The sequence below is a fragment of the Micropterus salmoides genome, unplaced genomic scaffold, assembly GCF_014851395.1.
Source record: "Micropterus salmoides isolate LMB-PRFRI ecotype aquatic unplaced genomic scaffold, ASM1485139v1 Ms_hic_scaffold_1, whole genome shotgun sequence".
Classification (NCBI taxonomy): Eukaryota; Metazoa; Chordata; class Actinopteri; order Centrarchiformes; family Centrarchidae; genus Micropterus; species Micropterus salmoides.
Window position 1 is genome coordinate 45,005,188 of NW_024040040.1, and position 19,515 is coordinate 45,024,702.

Sequence of the window (19,515 nt, forward strand, 5' to 3'; positions counted from 1 at the left end):
TACAGATTTTTACAAGACAATTTGCATTTAAGAAACATTTCTTATATTTTACATAACATAATAAATAAATCATAGTCCAGTGCCAGCTAACATCAGCACCTGCTGCTCACATTAGGTTCAAGACATAGGCCGAAGCCAGGTAATGTGGCAGGCCCTACCTAAGGCTTCCAATTTCCACAAAGCAGCTGATACAAGCTGAAACTTTACTAGGAAGCTCCTGCAGTTGACTGCTTTGGTTAGCTCATAATTGGTAAAAGAGCAGTAATGAGACTATTAATAATTGTTAAAACTCGTTCTTGACTTTAAAAACAGGAGTTAGTAAATGCAATGGAAAGTTTATTCATTTTTAACAACAACAATTGAGCAACATCCACCTGAAGATCATGTAATACAAAAAAAAAGCTTCATGGCAGGTGCTAAATGTGTCGTTTTTGGATGCTTTGTTAATAAATTATTGACCATTTTCATTTAACTTAGATTTAATCTGATGATGATGCAGATGATGGGATATGTCCCACATTTTAATACCTACTTGCTACTGTAAATTAATCCTCATTATGCATTTCAATGTATGCATGATCGCGTTTTCACAACCTGAAAACCTTTAGTTGATATTTAATGTTTTTCTATTGTTGGAGGTCATGAGCATCATAACGGAACGACGCCCTCCCTCAGGCCACAGACACATGAATCATCCACGCAGGCGCAGCAAGTTCTGTCTGGAGAAAATGGCGACAAGCTGCCAAAAATTAAAGGCTAAAACAGGAAGTAAATTTGTGTTGGCTTCAAAATAAAGACATTCGACAGCATTTGAAAAAAGTAAATTCTTGTATCATGCTGCAATGTGATGTTTTAGTATATTGTTTTTATTACGAGCTCATCCACAAGTATAATACTCTATTTTTTCCCTGCCGTGGTAAATGCACGCGATTGCCTATGCTCTTCGCGAAGGCTATTAATTTGAGTGATCTACCGGAAGTGAAAGTGTTTTTTATTTTAGCAATTTGCCACCGGTTGAGCGAGTGATTCAGAGAGAGTTTGAGGTGAGCGCCAGGTACCCGGTGAGTAAACAAGACCCAGTATGTGTGTGGTTGTAAGCTTCACAAAGATTTCGCTTTATGAAAACGAGTTTTTTGTGGTTTGAACTACCGTTATCTCCAAAGTCATGAACCGGTCTTTACCGTTGACTCATTTTTCCCGTGAAGAGAGGCGGCATTGACAGCCAGTTAACGTTACTGCCACACATGCACTGGAAGTGTCCGCTACTGCCGGTGGACCACTTCGCTTTGTTGCCCGGCGTGTTAAGCAGGTAACAAAGGTGTGTGTAAATGTGCCCGGACTTACAGTTGTGTTGTGGTTTAAACGTCTTCACTGACTGGAGGGAAGTAAACGATCATGTCAGAGGAGTTCCTCATCCCTAGCGGTCACTCCTCCTGACAGCAGCCTCAGTGTGAAAAATATGTTCATGAGCATAGTGAGGAGTTGGCTGAGACGAGTCCTTGTTTCTTTTCAAATAACTGAATAAGGCAGAAGATTCATTCATTCATTCATTCATTGCTTAGTGGTGCAACAGCAGCATGGCGTGTCTTGTTTCTCTAATTTGAAAGATCCGTCAGTGGAAAGTTTTAATATAAATATGAAGTGTATGGATAGTGACAATAGGATTGCAACAGTTTTCATTAACAGTAAAACAGTTTTCTTAATGATGCCTGAAGGTCAAGGCAACTTCAGATTGCTTGTTTTATTCAACCAACAGTCCAAAACCCAATAATATTCAATTTACAATGATATAAATCAGAGACAAATAGCAAATCCTCACTTTTGAGAAGCAGTATTGCTTATTATTTTTAGCTTAATAACAATTTATTTATTTAATTAATTAAGTTAACTAATTGTAATTGATGAATGGACTAATTGTTTCAGCACTTATTTTATATAACCCATGGATTCCCGACAAGAACCCCCAGGTTTCATCCTTTTGACCTATATCTGAGTTTTTTTGTTTTGTGCATCTATTGTACCATAGCTTTGGAGACAAAAGTGGAGTAGGACACACTAATGAGGAAGTATGCTATAAAACATAACAAATGGTTTTAACATCTTACAAAAGCCAGAAGAAGTTGCTATTAAAGTGGCAAAAAGTATTACATTTATAATGAGATTAAACAGAAATGCATATAACTGATCTAATTCATGAAACTGTAACCAGCAAATATTTTGGCGTTTGTTTTGGGGGAGTTGGGTTTTGGCAAACATTGGCCCTAATGGAGTGGTTCCCAGACTGGGGGTGGGGCCATGTGCAGACCTTCAGACTTGGCAAACGCAGGTGAAATTATGAGTAATTGCTGCATTGAAACATAACTGGAACTGAGCCATCCTTTGTGTTATTAGCTCCACCTGTTCTTTTTTCCCCCTGCTGTGACAAGTCAAAAATGTCTGCTTTGAAAAAGGCAGGCAGTGTGAATCTGATTCTGGGACACTCATAAAGGAAACATGTCAAATCAAATCCACAATATGAAAGAGCCTCTGTTCCTCCGGAGTTCACTGTCAGTAAAGCAGTAGATACTTTGTGTATTTGTTGTTTTGAAATAACACAGTTTGGGCCAAAGTCAGCTTGCTTTTGCACAACAGAAATATTCACCATGGCTCCTTTTTTGTTACCAAATGCAATCACTTTATACATTGTGGATTTTTTTCCAATTTCCAAAGGGGGATGGACAGAAAACAGTTTGTGATACACGCCCTAATCTGTTGTCAAAACTGGAATCTTTAATCAGTTGATTAATCGTTGGGTCCCTTCAGTACTAGTTGTAACTTATAACAAATTAAATCCCTTCTGTTAGGACCCATTTCAAACCTCCTCCAGGACCCCTCCAGGTCCCTGCACCCCAGATTGGGAAACACAGTCCCAGGGTTGTTTCTGTCACATGGCTGATAGAGCTCAGGACATGCCCTCTGGCAGGATGGAGGAAGGATGTCTCATCTGCTGACTCACTAATATCATCTCCATGCACACTGCAGGTTATTTGAGATATTTTACTTTGACACAGGACAAAAGTCTTTTCCTAGAGATTATTGATTCTAAGTAAATCAAACCTCCGTTTGATGACATCTTTGTCTTACAAAACTCAAACAGGACTCATTCAATAGGCTAGAGGAATCTGAAATGTTTGTCTGGGTGAATCTGACCCTGTTCGATCTTCTGCACTCTCAAATTCCAGAGCGGTTCAGCTTCCTTTTGTCATATAATCCTGCGTGTCGCTTGAACACATCTGATAGATCCGTCTCACTCTCGGCTTTTATTTGTTTTCCTTCGCCTCAGTGGAAACTGTCAAACAGTCTTATTGTAAATTGATTTGTGACAACAGTAGCCTGTGGGGTTTTTTTTCTGGAGGGTAAAAACAAATAAGGAACAAACAGTTGAGGTGAGCGTTCCCACATTCCTGTCATGAATTGCTTGGTCATGCAGAAGACAAGGAAGGAGAAGAGGCGGATTTTTGTTATTTTTTTTACCATGGCCTTAGGGCTCTTGTTTATTTTACCTTCCCCTCTGCAGATAAACAAACCCAGCAATTTGTCCACAAACACATCAAGCCCAATCTGTCTTAAACTAAACTAAACACTGTTGTTTTAGGCCGATTTACTGTTGGACATTTTGGAGTCCCATCGTTGTCTACAAATCAGTTTGCTTGCTTGGCTGTTGCTCTGCTCTAGCCAGCTAAGTTGCATTTAATTATCATTAATCACTTTGGCAGCTCACCCTGGAACATGCATAGTTTGGGCTACCATCCTGTCACATTAAACCCCATTAAGCTGTCTGTCTTTTGCAGCCTCTTTGGTGCATCTAATTATACACTTAACTACATAAGACAAGGTCAGGCATCCTTGCCACCTCTTCCTTCACTGTTATCATCCTTTCCCATGAGGGAAAGTTTTTTTAAATTCTCATGCCATTTCTCAGTCTTTACTAGCAGAGATTTTAAAGTTGTGTTGTCTGCCACACAAACATAATCACATTACGATGTTTTCTAGGAAATGGATAAATGGCTGATTTGTGTTTGACCGTAGTATGAGATTGTAGGCCTTTTGTTTTGATTCTGGGAGCTCGGGGGCGGGGGGGGTGATATTTTATTCCCGTCCCAGTCTCAAGAGGATAAATACAGTTATTACAAAGTGCACCAGGTCAAAGCTTTCCAATTACGGTGTTTCTGTGGGAACAAGGCTTTAGCTTGTGGGCAGCTGGTGCAACCTGAGCAGCCCTGGAGGCAAGTTTTTGACAGGTGCCACACCCTAACACCACTGGAGCTGGACAGGATCACTCTCTGGTGATGAAAACAAGGTCTTACTGTCCAGAGGAAGTTGAAAAACCAGTCACTAAATCTTCTTTTTTGTCCATTTTGCAGTGTAAAGCATGTGCAGTGTGTCCATTTTTATATAGTTTTCCCTTGGAAAAGATGTTTAATTCTAGGGATGCACCAAATGTTCGGCCACCGAAATGAATTGGCCGGAAATAGCAAATAAAGCACTTTCAGTGTTCCGTACGTCAAAAGACCAAAGAAATTTTACCGAACAATTACGTTGACATGTCGGCAAGTGTCCGGAAAAGACGCAGTTTGCAGGCACTGTTCTGCTGAATTGTCTCCTAGCACATCCACTCCATCTGTGTCTGACTTCTTAGAAAAGGCAACAAATGGTCTGACCAGCTTTGAGTGTTTCTGTCACTCGTTTGTGAGAAGGCGATTAAGCTAGCCGCACCTGCATTTGGAGTGCACACGTATTAAAGCCTTTATGGTAAATCTAGAGCGAGCTGACAGGCAGGTTAGCGACTTTATCCTGTCATTTTCTCTCTTTACAAAGACAAGTGTTGAGAGTGCTGAAGAGAGGCTGTGTAGTCTTCATGATACGAGAACCACATACAACATTATTTATCAAATTGGGTCCGACCTGATGAATTTAGCGCGAGGATACATATGTGAAAACGTCCGGTTTTAAAAATAAGGTGTCTATACTGGATGGAAATAAGATTAATTGGATTATATTCACAGAAAGTATAAAACATATTGTAAACACGTGTCCATTAAAAATAAATGGACACATGTAATTTACTTTACAGGACCCTCTCGTGCCTCAGACCCACCCCCCATAGTCTCTCCAAATCCTGTGGGAAACACTGAGTAAAAAGCACGTTTTGACTATTTAATTTATGCATAGCATGCACATAAATGGAAAAAATGTGATTGTACTTGTTCTGTGATATGGGAAATTTGAGACTGATCATATTAATATCTTAATCTTTTCAGCTGCCCCACATGACAAAGTTAGCGACTAGCTGGTGAACATAGTGGAGCATTTAGCAGCCCTCAGGAACTAAAATAAGAGTCAACATTGGAAACACATCTGTTAGCTCCTGTTTGCTAACACGTTCACTGTAACAGCTTTTTAAGGAAATATGTCAGTGTTATGTTCAATTTGCTGTTTGGCTAGAAAATCAGTTAGGTTTCAAAAAATCCAGTGGAGAGATTTTGACTTACATTTCTTTTGTACACAAACATGTATTAAAAAGGTAAAGATTTTTGCCCCTGAAACCATACTATTAAATATGATCAGTTATTAAATTATTATAAATACTATTTACAAAAATCTCAGTTTCACAAAAATCATTTTAAACAAAATCAAGTGTCAGAAATCCATGAAAACCTCTATTTTCAGGTCTCCAAAATACAATGATATTCGTATATCTCTGATAAGCCAGCTGATGATGAGTCAGGATTTACTTTTAAACAGTAATAAGTTTACTGCTGTCATGAAAGTTATGATTTAATGTCTCGCCAGGGTTTTTAGGGGAGGGGACACTTTTGGATGTAAGCCTTAAGCCTCAAGCTTAAAAATAAAAAGGAATAAAGAATAAATCCATGTGAGGAACTTTAGATCCAGTGATGTTATGGGTGATATGTTACATGAGCTTTTCAGTGACTTGCATGTTATATAGCTGTTCTAAATATTCTGTCTCCCTCTCAAACGTTTCACATTAACTCCTTGACATAGCTTGATACTCTGAACTTTGTTTCACTTTTTCTGTCTGTAGCAGTAAGAATGTTGCAGATGATCCTCGTCTTTAAGATATAAAAATGCTTGAGCAGTGATTGCTTTTTCTTTTCTGGAGCAGTGGACAGTGGGCAGGCATTATGTAAGATGTGGGGATTTAGTTGCCTCTTCAATCCCTCTTCACCCCAAAGACAGGTGCTGCCTCTGCTGCCCTGACGGGACAAAGAGCGAGAAATAAAGATGGGCACGCATCGCCTGAGTGCAGCTGTTGGACCGTGTGAGACTACAAGTGTTCCTGTGTCTGAGTGCACATAACTTAGCACAGCCATGCTGAAGTGCTGGACCCCGCCAAACCCTGCATGAAGTTAGTGTGGCCACTGGGGTGTGAAGAGCAGAGCAGGGAGGTAGAGACGCTGAAAGAGGAGTTGAATGGGTGATTTCTAAACTGCTGAGCTATTTCAGGCTAAAACACACGGAGGCAACAGCTATCAACATACACCACCGCTAAATCCACATAAACAGGGTGGCTATCTGTCACTTTTAGGATTATGGCAGGTTTGTTTTAGACTTGAAGGGAGAGAAGAATAACAGGAAGCTGGAGGGAGAGTTTCTGAGTAGTGTTTATATATTTGCCATATGTGAAAGCTAGGGAAATTGATGGCGGGATGTTTTTGTGAAAACTTTCTTTTTTATTATTTCTTTCAGCAGAGACAAGGTGTTTGGAAAATGTACACAAGATGGTTTGGATGTAGTACAGACTGCTTTCTTAGCCCCAAATACCTTAAGACTGGCTGAACAAATGAATTTAAAATCTCACAAAGCAGCAAGAATGAGGACAGTGTTTCCAATCTGTTCAGGTGATGTGTGGTGAAATAAGCATGTCGTGTGTTGCTCATGGTTAAGAAAAAGTTGTCAACCGACCTTGCATGTATGAAGTCACACCTCTTTATATAGTTGACCACAGTGGATAATGCTATTATCAGCACACTGCTGGGATTGAGGAAAGCCCCAGACTTTGAAGTGGACTTCAATTTTAGCTGCTTGTGGCTTTAAATGTTTCTTTTCCTCCGCAAGACATGCATGTGACTGCACAGTGAGCACACATCCCTGGGGACAAACAATTATTATATCTCACACACACACACACACTCAGGCTCCTCCTGAGATTGGGTGTTTCTTTAGTCCTAAGGCTCATATAAGCTGATGTGGAATGCAGCACTTGATTATTTGGCGAACGGGTAAGCAACTTGTTTAGATCACAGGACTGTTCTTTGTTCGCTGCAAAACACAATTAATCTGGAGGCTTTTCTGACTTTAGGTGGGATTAATTGTGTAATAGTGTTGATTCCTCCATGACATGACAAGTTTTGTTTTTCCATTGCCAAACACACTAAGAACCTGTAGCATGCCAGGGTGTATTTGAAGGAAAATGTTTTTTTTTGTTTGTTTTTTTTTACAACTGATATATTCTACCAGCACAAGCAAATAGTCGAGGTGAACTTCAATAAGAATTATTAAACCAGATTGACATGCTAAAGATGCAGTGCATTTCAGCATCCATTGTATTAAGAAGAGTCATAATTAAAGACATATTTGGCGACATGTCATTACTTTCCCATTCATTTTTTGCACACACATTCACTAATGAATAAACATCCTGTGGAAATCTATAAACATGCCCAAAAACATGCAGTTGATGTGTACTAGTTTTATTGCAAACTTTATTGCAAAAGATATACTAGGGCTGGGTGATATGGCCAAAATTGTTATCACGATTAAAATAAAATGTATATCATTCAATATCGATAATTATCACAATGAATGTCAAATCATTTTCTTTCAAGTGAGTGAAAGTTGAAGAAACCAGATGGTTAATTGTGGTTTTAAACTATTCTTTATATTCTTTATTCTCACCTTAACACTTGCCAAACAGTGGATCACTTAACAAATCTGAGGTAGAACATTCAAAACAATTGTGATAAAATTAAAAAAAATTTTTCAATAAATGCGCGTGAGTAAAATGAAGTCAAATCTGTTTTCCGTCCTTTTTTCCTCAACAAAATAAATATCTTAATCGATAATGTAAGTGCAAAGTGGTTTCTGATTCAAATGCATTACATAAAAAAAAAGTTTTGGAACATTTATTGAACATTTGTTATATTGTTTTTGAGGAAAATTACACTGCTCAAAAAAAATAAAGGGAACACTAAAATAACACATCCTAGGGCTGAATTAATGAAATAATGTCATTAAATACTCCTTTCTGTACATGTGCTGACAACAAAATCACACAAATTATTAATGGAAATCAAATTTATCAACCCATGAAGGTCTGGATTTGGAGTCACACTCAAAATCAAAGTTGAAAACCACACTACAAGCTGATCCAACTTTTGATGTAATGTCCTTAAAACAAGTCAAAACGAGGCTCAGTAGTGTGTGTGGCCTCCATGTGCCTGTATGACCTCCCTACAACGCCTGGGCATGCTCCTGATGAGGTGGCCTCCTGAGGGATCTCCTCCCAGACCTGGACTAAAGCATCCGCCAACTTCTGGACAGTCTGTGGTGCAACGTGGCGTTGGTGGAAGGAGCGAGACATGATGTCCCAGATGTGCTCAATTGGATTCAGATCTGGGGAACGGGCGGGCCAGTCCATAGCATCAATGCCTTCCTCTTGCAGGAAATGCTGACACAGTCCAGCCACACGAGGTCTAGCATTGTCTTGCATTAGGAGGAACCCAGGGCCTTGTGTGGGTTGTAGACTCCGTCTCATGCTACCACTAGAGTGAAAGCACCGCCAGCGTTCAGACGTGACCAAAACATCAGCCAGGAAGCATAGGAACTGAGAAGTGGTCTGTGGTCACCACCTGCAGAACCACTCCTTTATTGGGGGTGTCTTGCTAATTGCCTATAATTTCCACCTGTTGTCTATTCCATTTGCACAACAGCATGTGAAATTGGTTGTCAATCAGTGTTGCTTCCTAAGTGGACAGTTTGATTTCACAGGAGTGTGATTGACTAGGAGTTACATTGTGTTGTTTAAGTGTTCCCTTTATTTTTTTGAGCAGTGTATATACAATACCAATAGCAATAATTATCATTATTGTTTCATTGCCCAGCCCTGAGATATACGCAACGCCTGCAGTCGTTGGCATTGCTTATTTCAGAATATCGATTACATATCATCATGTTACAGATGCTCAGAAGCTTCCTGATAAAGTTGCAAAGGCCTTTTTTTAGAAAGTCAAGTTACTCAATGTTTTAAAGAAAACCGGTACATGACTCACGCCCTGTCTTGCCATCTGTATGATTTAGAATAAAAGATGTCATGTATTTGTGTACGTGCATGTGTGGTAAACCAGGCCTTTGTGGCACAACCTGTCACGTCACACTTGACTCTTAAGGTCAAAAGCCTTTTCTTTTTTACCAGGACGTCACCTGTTGTCGCAACATGAACATGTCACGCCTGCAGATTAAGAAAGAGATTGTAATAGACCTTTTTCAGAGTAGGTACAGTATTGCCACATGTGAAGCCTTCTGTGTAATCCCCTTGTCATTAGAGGCATCTTATGGCTCATTGTTACAACCACCTAAATTCCAAACCACCTTTTTTCTTTATGGTATTTTAATGCTTGTTTTCCCAGACGATGTATCCTAATTACTTTGGACAACATAACTTATTTTATTCAATCCTAGTCTTAAGGACTATACAAATTGATTTAATGTGAGAGAAAAAAAAATCACACTTTTGTTGAACTGCTACAACCAGTAGACTTTTACAGCCACTGACAAGGTGTTGCAAAGTAGATGTTGATTTGTTTCTGAGGCATAACACGCCAAACAGGTTGGTCTAAAACGTACAGAACCACTGTTATGGTCTGTTAGACACAGGTTGAAATTCACCTTAAGTTTGAGTTTGAGTGTGTTTATGTTCGTGTGTGTGTATCTGGCACAGATAGATGTGTGTGTCTGAACAGCAGCCTCTGACTCAGTGTTGAATGGGTCCTGGAGAGTCACATGGCTACTTGTCAGCAGGCTAGAGGAGGAAACATAATCCTGAGGAGGAAGGCTGCTGCTATCAGTTTGTGCCTGTTGGTCTGAGAGAGAACTCTGCTCAACGGGAGGCTTGACCGCACATGACTGGCCGAGGCTCACGCTCCACGTCTCTAACTCTCGTTCCTTTTGTCTCCCAATCTCTCTCTTCTCCCTCTGTTTGTTTTTGTCCTGCACTCTGACCAGTCCCGGGTGTCTCTTCACAGCGGAGTTCAGAATTACACTACAATGTCTGCGGTGGCTTCTCTGTTGTAAGCACACAAAGGTATGTACGATCAGGGATCTCTTTGTATTTCTTGACCAGTTGTCATGTTTTCAGGTTGTCTTATTTGTAAAGATGTGGCTTTCTAATCCTTATTGTATGTCTGTTTAATTCATTGTCTCTTTAATTCACTGTATACAGTTCAGTATATGGGTTAGTCCTCAATTAGGTGACCAGAGCCGCCGTTTGTCAGGTCGAGTCTATTCTAACTTAAGAACAGTGTTCCTGTTAGTGTCAGACTTTTTAAATATCCAGGTGACTTCAGGGGAAAGTTGAGCTGACTCAGGCTTGAGCCACGTTCTGCAACCATAACGACTTCAAACAAATACCGCTGTTCCACAGGTTACATAGCAGAAAAAAAGTCCTCTGACAAGCTTCTTTCAGCCCACTTGAGTCTTAGTAGCACACACATTCTTTTATGCTCTTATAAATCCTAAATTAGAGGCTTTAAAGGACATGTTTTGGGAAGTGACGGCTCTCTAAATGCTGTGGTCCAACCAGAATTGACCATTCACAGCTAAAAAAAAAAAAAAATTCTCAACCATTCTTATTTCTTTGGACATTTCTTTTCATCAGACACATTTTTTCCTGCAACAGATCTTGCATGTGTCTTAAACAGGCGATAATAATCCTGATTCCGTTAACTTTATGTCACAGCATGGTATTGTGTTAGATAAAACACTAAGGCCACGACATCTCTTAACGTCACTTGGAGCTATCATAATCAGTCTTTCAGGGGAAAAAAAACGTGTTGTTTCTTCAGAAATGAATCTCAAACACCGTCTTGTTGTTTTGTAAACCCAGTTCTCTAATGAAACCGTAAACCACTTCTTTCCTCCCTGCCATTGTCCTGCTTTTATAAGTACAGCCCTGTGGGTTGGTTGAGGTTTAGACATTGTGATCAAGCTTCTATTTCTGGACAGGCATTTTTATTGGCAGTTTGTGTATTTTATTGAACTGTTCTTTAATTATGCCCCTTTTTGATAGAGTTATAGATGAGCCGGCAGTCTGCGGTCGACACTCACGTGCCAAGCTGCGGATTGAAACCAGAGTGTCCTGACAGATCACTGGGTTAAGACGCATGTGGGCTTGTGTCGTGAGTTTGCGTCTGGCTGTAACCTTTTGAATGTCTCACTCCCTTCCCTTAAAGTAATTAAGAGAAGGCATAGCAAAGACATTTTAACCTTTTGTCTGTCTTCATCCCCAAAGTTCACATGAGATCACAGTGAAAGATGTTGACGAATGAAATTGGCATTTATTGAAATATAAATCTTTGCTTAGGGTGAAAAACTCTTTGACAGTTGCTTCCCATACATTTTTGAGATGGTCGTGGGCATATTGTGCTATTTCATCTCTTCTCTATGCTCCTAATATGGAGCTCTCCCATACTTCTGTAACTTATGGTTCCTGTTTTTTTTGTTTTTTTTTTTTAAAAAGCTCGAAAAAAAAAAATACCCCAGCTGAGAATGCCAGGCTAACGACTTTTGTTCCTCACTTTTTATGGTCCTTTTCCCCAAAGGGTGTCTAATGTGCCTTTTCATATTCCTAATAAAAGAGGAAAATGCTCTTTTCAGGAGAAAATATTTCAGAGGTGAGCAGGGCATATTTATAAATACTGGAAATTTACAGCATCTTTGTAAGGTGTGTTTATTCTCAGTGAGAGAGATGAGTCACCTCCAAACTCACACCCTATCTTAATAAGGACATAAAAATGCCAAACTCATGGTCTTGAGTTATCATCTTCCTCTAAAGGTGTGACGCAAATGTCAGTATTTTGGTGATTTCCAGATACATTTCAAGCTATATCTGTTTAGATGCCCTGATGCAGGTTGCCTGTAGATAACATCAAAGGAAATGTTATTTCCTCAAAATCATTACAACAATACTTCAGAAACTGTGAAAAGCAGGTTACTCCCTATCCGCTGTCAAGTTGGCAAAATAAACAATGTGATTAATTTTGACCTATACGGAGGAGTTTTATCTTAGATCATATGGCTCATATGCTAGATTCACATGAAACGGAAAGTACGCTATAATTAGTTTTTACATTCTGTAGATGACTTTCAGGAACCAGAGGTAGCACCTTCACACATGTGATCTTGATTTTAGTCTCTGCTTTTAGTGTCATGCACACGTTTTGAGGCTGTGACGAAGTCTTGCATGGAAAAGATTTCAAGCCCAAAAATATTCCATGCTCTTCGTCGTCTTTTTTTTTTAGGAACAGTTTGTGACGTACTGGGCTTCTGGATGACTCTGGGAAGACATGAACTTCCTCCAGGAGAAACACAGTGCATCTTTTCCCCACTTCCTCTTTCACTGTCAGCATTGGTCCATGTCCTTTTTGGTCATTTCAATTATTGCATAAGGGACAACCAGTTCCTTTCTAATCAGTCCTCTGATTGGATCTGATTGAAGACAAAAAACATTTAGATACTTGAAGACCATGTTTTTTGTTATGTTTTTTAATCGGCTTGCTCACCAAGACAGTTGCAGTTGGTATTATTGTTTTCTTCTTCTGGTCATTATTGTTATTAGTATTATTACAGACATGGCCTGAGGTAGATAAGCTGGTTCCCATGCCTTTTTCTCAGATCCCTGTAACTTTATCCCTGTGTAGCCAGCCCTGCCTCTTCCACAGTGGTGGGTTCTAGGTTTACTGAGAAAGTAATCTTCAAACACAGCCAGGCTGACTCCAATAGACTCCTTTATTGCCATTACTGCACAGATTGAAACACTTCATTAACATTTAAACTTGCTATATAGGACAGCTGCCTAGTATGTAATTATCATTTGATGCAGTGATTGCCATTGTGGCAAAGCAAACAATGTCAAAATATTGTGTAGTCTGCTCAGTTTTAGGTGTCTTTGGCGGCAGGTGATATCTTTGTTCAATCCACATTTAAATGCAGGTTCACGCTGTCCCACTCCTAAATACTTTGCATTTAATCTCGTCAAAGATTGTGCTTTAATGAACATAAAACAGCTGTACCTCATAAATCCCTCGCCGACAACAAGGTCACTGATATGACTGTGCTCAGGCATCAGGGAGGCTTATCGTTTCCTTGATAGCTGATGTCAGAGAGCCAGGCTGACTTTGGCAGGACATGATTTCTGGAAACTAAGATTTGTCTAGGACATTTAACAATTGTAAAATTGTCTTGTTGTTTGATTCAACTAAATTCAAATATATCATGTTTAGCAATAAATCCTTAGTGTCATTTGGACAAATGGACCAATTTCTACACTCTATTTTGCATTTGTCAGCTGATCTTTGCAGCTTAATTATATCAAGGACCAGAGCTGCAAGTGACTTTTTTCTTGACTGATCCATGATTCGTTCCGTCTACAAAATTCTGATATCTGGTTTGGCTGACAGTCTAACAGTCTGAAACCCACCAATTTCTTTTTTTTAATAATCATAGAGAATAAAGAAAAACAGCATGTATTCACATTTGAGAAGCCAGAACCTATGAATTTTTGGCACTTTTAAAAAAAGAAATGACTGAAACGATCAGTTAATTATGGAAATGATAATTTTCTGTTGACTGACTACTCAATTTATCTTTAACAAGATCCATATTTCTACATAAATGACATTTCTCTAAGACAGCATGTTACTTCTATACTTAATTGTCCTCTTGTAGTACATCTTCGTTAACATTTTATACTTCTATCTTATATCTGCAAAGCTCCGCTGGTTGTTTGTGAATTCCTGTATGTCGCACAACGGAGACTCCAGAGTGACAGAGGTGGAGTTTAGCTGAGGCAGGTGCCGCCGCTTATCAAAGGGTCCCCTGCACAGTAGCAGTGTGTAATCTGGCCCTTATCTGACTATAATGGTAATGAACTTGAATGGCGGTGAGGAATCGCCGTATGGTTTGAAATCAACAATCATAGAAATTTAAAAAAAGACGTGGTTTTGTAAAAGCATGTTAGTTTGTACTTCTCACATTATTCCTCAAGTATAATGTTACATATCTGTTTCCACAACAAGGATCGAGCTAATTTATTTAACACGTCCTGATACCTTAATGATAGAATAAGTCGATTGCCAATGACTCCCAAAATGACACATATGACCATGGAAAGTACCAGCTACAGGCGTACTGTGCGTTACATAAGTCACATGACGTTAAAAACGTGGTGAACGTTGTGAAACAGTCGCAGCTTGGTTAGGTTTAGACAACAAAACCACTTGGTTAGGTTTAGGAACAGATCAGGGTTTGAGTTGAAATACGTACGTTATTTAACTCTAAGTCAATGCTGACTTTGTTTCACACGAGACTCAAACCCCTGTCTCCTGGGTGAAAGTCCTGTGTTTCCTTGACCCATTCATCCACCTTTTTATGGACTTTCTTGCTCTTTATGCTACGCCACCTGACTTCCTCCTTTGTTCCTGTCGTAATTCATGCAGCCACTAGAATTTGCGGCCTAACAATAAACGTAAATATAGAAGCTGCAGTCGACATATACAGCAGTTTTTGTGGTGAGGGCGTGCTGAATATATTTATCATTATACAACACAAGATTGTACAATGAAATGAAAGTTTGTAGTCCCTTCATGCTACACACATAAAAGAACATAGAACATAACAGGTAATTCAATGTATATTAGATTAAGGTAACATATAAAATATATACACTATTCACTTTAGGCATTTGTGTTTGAGTGGGTCTGGGACCTTAAGGTACTTAAGGGGCTTCCAGGAAATCCTGAAACTGTTGTCCTTCGACCATAGTATGCATGTTGCTTTGTATTTTGTTGGCTTTGCACTTAATTAACTCAAAGTTCTGACTCTTTGCTTTATTTTTAGGGTATTTACCATAGACTGTATATAAAAAGGTATTTAAGTCCACATCACATAAACTGCGTAGGGATCGTTGCCATTTTTAGTCATGCCAGCGGTAAAGCTCAAGGGATGCTACCATTACATCAAACTCTTGCAGCTTTACTTTGTGTGTAGTGCTAATCAACAAATTTTAGCACGATAACCAGCTAACATGGTAAACATATATACCTGCTTAGCATTAGCATGTTAGCAGTGGGATTGTGAGTATGTTTAGTTCAAAGCACTGCAGCCTCACAAAGCTGCTAGTATGGCTGAAAAGTTGTCTTGTTACAATTTTAGGAGACAAAGTTATTGGGCAACATAAGATAACGATCAGTTGGAAATAGGTCAGACTGACTTAGACAGTCAATAACTAAAATTGAAGGACAAAATATTAAAAGGGCTTCAAGTCCTGAACTGCTCATCCAATATGGATGACCTCAGCTTCATATTCAGTATTTCATTTTAGATCTAATGTCCTGTAGTAAAGCCACAAACAATAAAAAACACACCACTGACATTATACTTTCTGACTACTCTTCATGTTGAGGGATTACTGGCCCACAGCTACAGTATTTCAGTGCCTTGTTTGCCTCATGTTGTAAATCTCCAGCTTTGTGTTGACTAACCCCAGGATCTGTTTCTGTCTCCAGGTTATGCTGCCCAAAAGCTGTCTGAGTCCCAGTGAGAAAGAGAAGGGCTAAAGCCGCACCGATCCAAACCAGCTTTCCAGAGCCTCTCAAGCAGCAACTCCACCACGGAGCCATGAGCAACCCCAGCGCTCCCAACCAGATTACAGATGCCGTGGCATCGGTTATTCACAGTGTAAGTGCGCACGACCGCATACAGAAAATCCTCAGTCTGCCTTCTCAGGTCGAGCTCCAGCGTAGTCGGCCACATGATGAAACACGTGAGGCAGAGTTGGTGACCCTGGTGACAAACCAGGTTGAATGTTATTCAGGAGGAGATGACTCTCACAATGTGCAGTTTATGGTCTGTCTTGTTGGAGACTGTAGCTGTTTTTCCCCAGACATGCCTCTACTTCAGTTCATACTCTCTATGTGCTCGATTTAGGCTGCATCAGCACTCTCAGTCCTCTCTGGCATCAGAGTGTGTATTTTGGACTGTGGTGATCCCTCCAGAGCTATGTGTGTACAAATCTAGTCACATCCTACTGGCAACATACAGTACTTATGACTGCAAAAATAAAAATGTTCAGAATAGTTCAAAAACACTTAAGATCTGCACAGAGAGCTACTCCTGCTGTATTTCCCTTTTCATTAGGGTGGCGAAGTCAACGGCTCCACAGCTGAAGCCGTTTCCTTCCTCTTTTCTTGAAGTCGATGGGTTGCCAGTGTTGGAAACACAAAAATAATATTAGAAAAACTTAATTACATGCCTGCTGGTGGGATTGATGCGATAAACATGCTGCCCGTGGGGCAGCTGGTCAGCAGCCAAAGAAAACTGCATTCCTCAACTCAAGAGGTTCTATTCAGATGATTAAGATGCTGCTGTAGCAGAAAATATCACAGGCTTAAAGGAAAAGTCCAGCCCATGATTAGTCTCATTGTTAGATATCAAGAGTTTGTGATGGTTAATGAATTCCAGGAATCATGTTTGATTGTTGAATTATAGGGATTGCATCTTACTGATTTACCCGTCTTTCTCAACCTTTCACATGTTCTTTTATTTGAGTTAAGAATTTCTCTATTTCCCAGAATGGCTCTTAACAGCCCACATTGATGAGAGTTTACTGTGTTGTAAGTTTAATCTGTAGGTGAGTGGAAGTAGTGATGATTTTAGGGCAGTGGGAGTAAAGATTTTCCTTTCAGTTACAAGTCATAGAGGCCACCTCTGACAGACTTCTGATGAGGTTTACCTTTTTATTGTACTTTTGAGACATAACTATTGAGACTTAAAGAGCACACTTGTTCAAATGGTACTTGAGACATGCTCATGTGCGAGTTCAGCTGGCAGCCTGAGATCTCCTTTCTTCTTCACACCAATGAAGGAAATGCTTGCTTTCCCTTGGCTTTGCATTTTTGTGTCAGCTGCTTCCTTTTCCAGTGTTGCACAATTGTGTGACCATGCTGACTGCTTCAGCCTCTACCTGCATGCAAACTGGAAAGGGATAGGGCCAGACATAAACGACACAAGTGCTGTCCAAATTTGAAATCCAACCCCACTTGTTCAGACACAGAATGTATACTAGAGTATTTAGGAGGTGGAAGTTAACTACTGATCCATGAAACATGTGCAGAGACCGAGAGGCTGTGAATTTAACTACTTCTCATATTTTCTTTAACAATTTGAATTATTTTTTGATTTATTACCTTTACATCTCATTAAAACTGTGAGGAATAAATTACATTACATTTACATTTCAGTCCAATTAGAACAAATAGTACAAGAGGGAACATCTCAACCATGACCACAAAACTCCTTCACCTTTCACCTACCTACACACCTTGTCAGGGGAAAAATCTAAATAATTATAGCTGTGACTGGTGATGTCATGACACACCTTTTTCATGCAGGACTGATTACCAAATGATTCATGTTTATCATCAAGGCACAAGTAAACAAAGGTCTGATGGGGGGGGAGGTTTATTTTCCCAAAAGAGATTACTACAACATTTGAAGTTCCTCATAGTCCATTAATGTACTTTGCCACTTGAACACTTGTCTTTTTTATATAAGCTATGTGTGAGGTTTTGCAAGAAAGCCTATTGTCTATAATTACACCAAAATGTTTTTATTTTGGATACCCTGTATTTGTATAAATTGCACAAACATCGGGCCTCATGCAAGAACATTTTCATAATCTTATCTTAACTCTCACCTGATGGATACCTCCTGTGCTCGACTGGGCGTGTGTTCATGAGAATAGTAAATTGGCGCCAGTCAAGCCCCAATAATACCATGGAAGGCTACAGTAAAAAGAAGAACTTTATGAGTTCGGAGATTGAACTCCTGCTTCTGTAGATCCATAAAGGAAAGTGTTATCATTTTTAACAGCGTCAAAAGTGGAATTAAGGGAACAGGGCTGGATCTGTGTGTCTGTCTGTGGAGTTTCACATGTGCAGAGGCACAGCCCATTGTAATCTCAACTGCAACAACCACCACTCATCTGCTTCTGCCAATATATCCGCACGCTGTCACTCTCTTTCAAGGGCCTAACACGCTAAGGCATCCAAAAGATTACACTGCAAGCTGACCTTAATATAGTCAGTGACAAATTAACCTTCAATTAGTCAGTAAGTCATTTTGCAGTTTGAGATGTTCATATTGATATTGTATAATGTTATTTAGTTGACTGACGGCTATATGAATACATTTTGAATTATATTATGATTCAAATTGCAGTCAAACAGGATAATATTAACATAATTTTGAAATGTAATTTATATAGGATTTTCAAACTCCCACGTCAGGTCCAGACCATTCGTAAATTCAAAATATGAGAAATTTGGGAAACAAGCCACTAAAGAACAAATTGTACGAGTTGTTCTTGCATGAGGCCCATTTTTATTACAGTGGCCAATACAATTTTTATCATGTTTACCACACCTATTCCCTTGCAGATTATGATGCTCAGAGGCCCTTTTTAACGTTGGACATCTTGAACTGAATTTTCTTGGCGAACGTGTTGATCGACATCCTTGAAGACATTCTGTTTAGAAGCTGCATGTCTTTATTGCCATTTATAGCAAGAAAGATAGTCAACCGCCATAAAACTTACTGCAGTTGTGGACTAGAAAATGACTAGAATAAGCAGGTAGCCTGGTGATAGGGAAGCTCACTAAAGAGAAAAAAATGTTTGCTGAATGGCAGTGCTTCCCAGTTATTGGTTGTTCTCTTGGCTCTGACTCAACCAAGTTAATTATTATCTCCCTAACAATGTGTGTTTGTGTGATCAGGGAGAGTTCAGAAAAATCTGTTAGGATTTTTAAGAGCCAACGTTGTGAAACTGAGTAATGTCTTCTCCATACTCTGAAAATCTGCCCAGGTCAAGTGACGAGGACTGACTAAAATTGGAAAGCGGTTGTCTTCATAAACGTGGCCGTCGACTTTTACTTTTGACATTGGAAAAGCAAATATAGCTATCTTGCTGTATTTTAGGCCGCAACAGCAACACACCTGTTGGTTATTTGATGGACTATCTGTATTCATTTAAGGTGAGTTTGTTTAGTTCGACCGTAGAGGACTCACCGTAGGACGTGGCTCCAAGGCATGCTTTGCTCTCTGTTTCTGATATTTAGGCTTGTTGTTATCATTCCCAGTCAGTCATTACACGTTATCCAATAGTGCAAATAGATCTTTTCT

At 39.5% G+C, this 19,515-nt stretch overlaps 1 protein-coding gene across 2 annotated transcripts in view; it reads left to right on the forward strand.

Moving 5' to 3' along the window:
• Positions 1-1,033: 1,033 nt before the first annotated feature.
• The window catches only part of slc4a2b (solute carrier family 4 member 2b), a 46,807-nt gene continuing 28,325 nt past the window's right edge, over positions 1,034-19,515 (forward strand). Inside the window, exons 1-3 of one of the 2 annotated variants that reach the window (XM_038730548.1) lie at positions 1,034-1,061; positions 10,285-10,363; positions 15,843-16,014. In XM_038730548.1, coding sequence (XP_038586476.1) covers positions 15,955-16,014 — 60 coding nt within the window. In that variant the 5' untranslated portion in view covers positions 1,034-1,061; positions 10,285-10,363; positions 15,843-15,954. Of the gene's footprint in view, positions 1,062-10,284; positions 10,364-15,842; positions 16,015-19,110; positions 19,368-19,515 lie in introns of those variants that run through there. The other variant, XM_038730558.1, reaches the window with a different exon arrangement.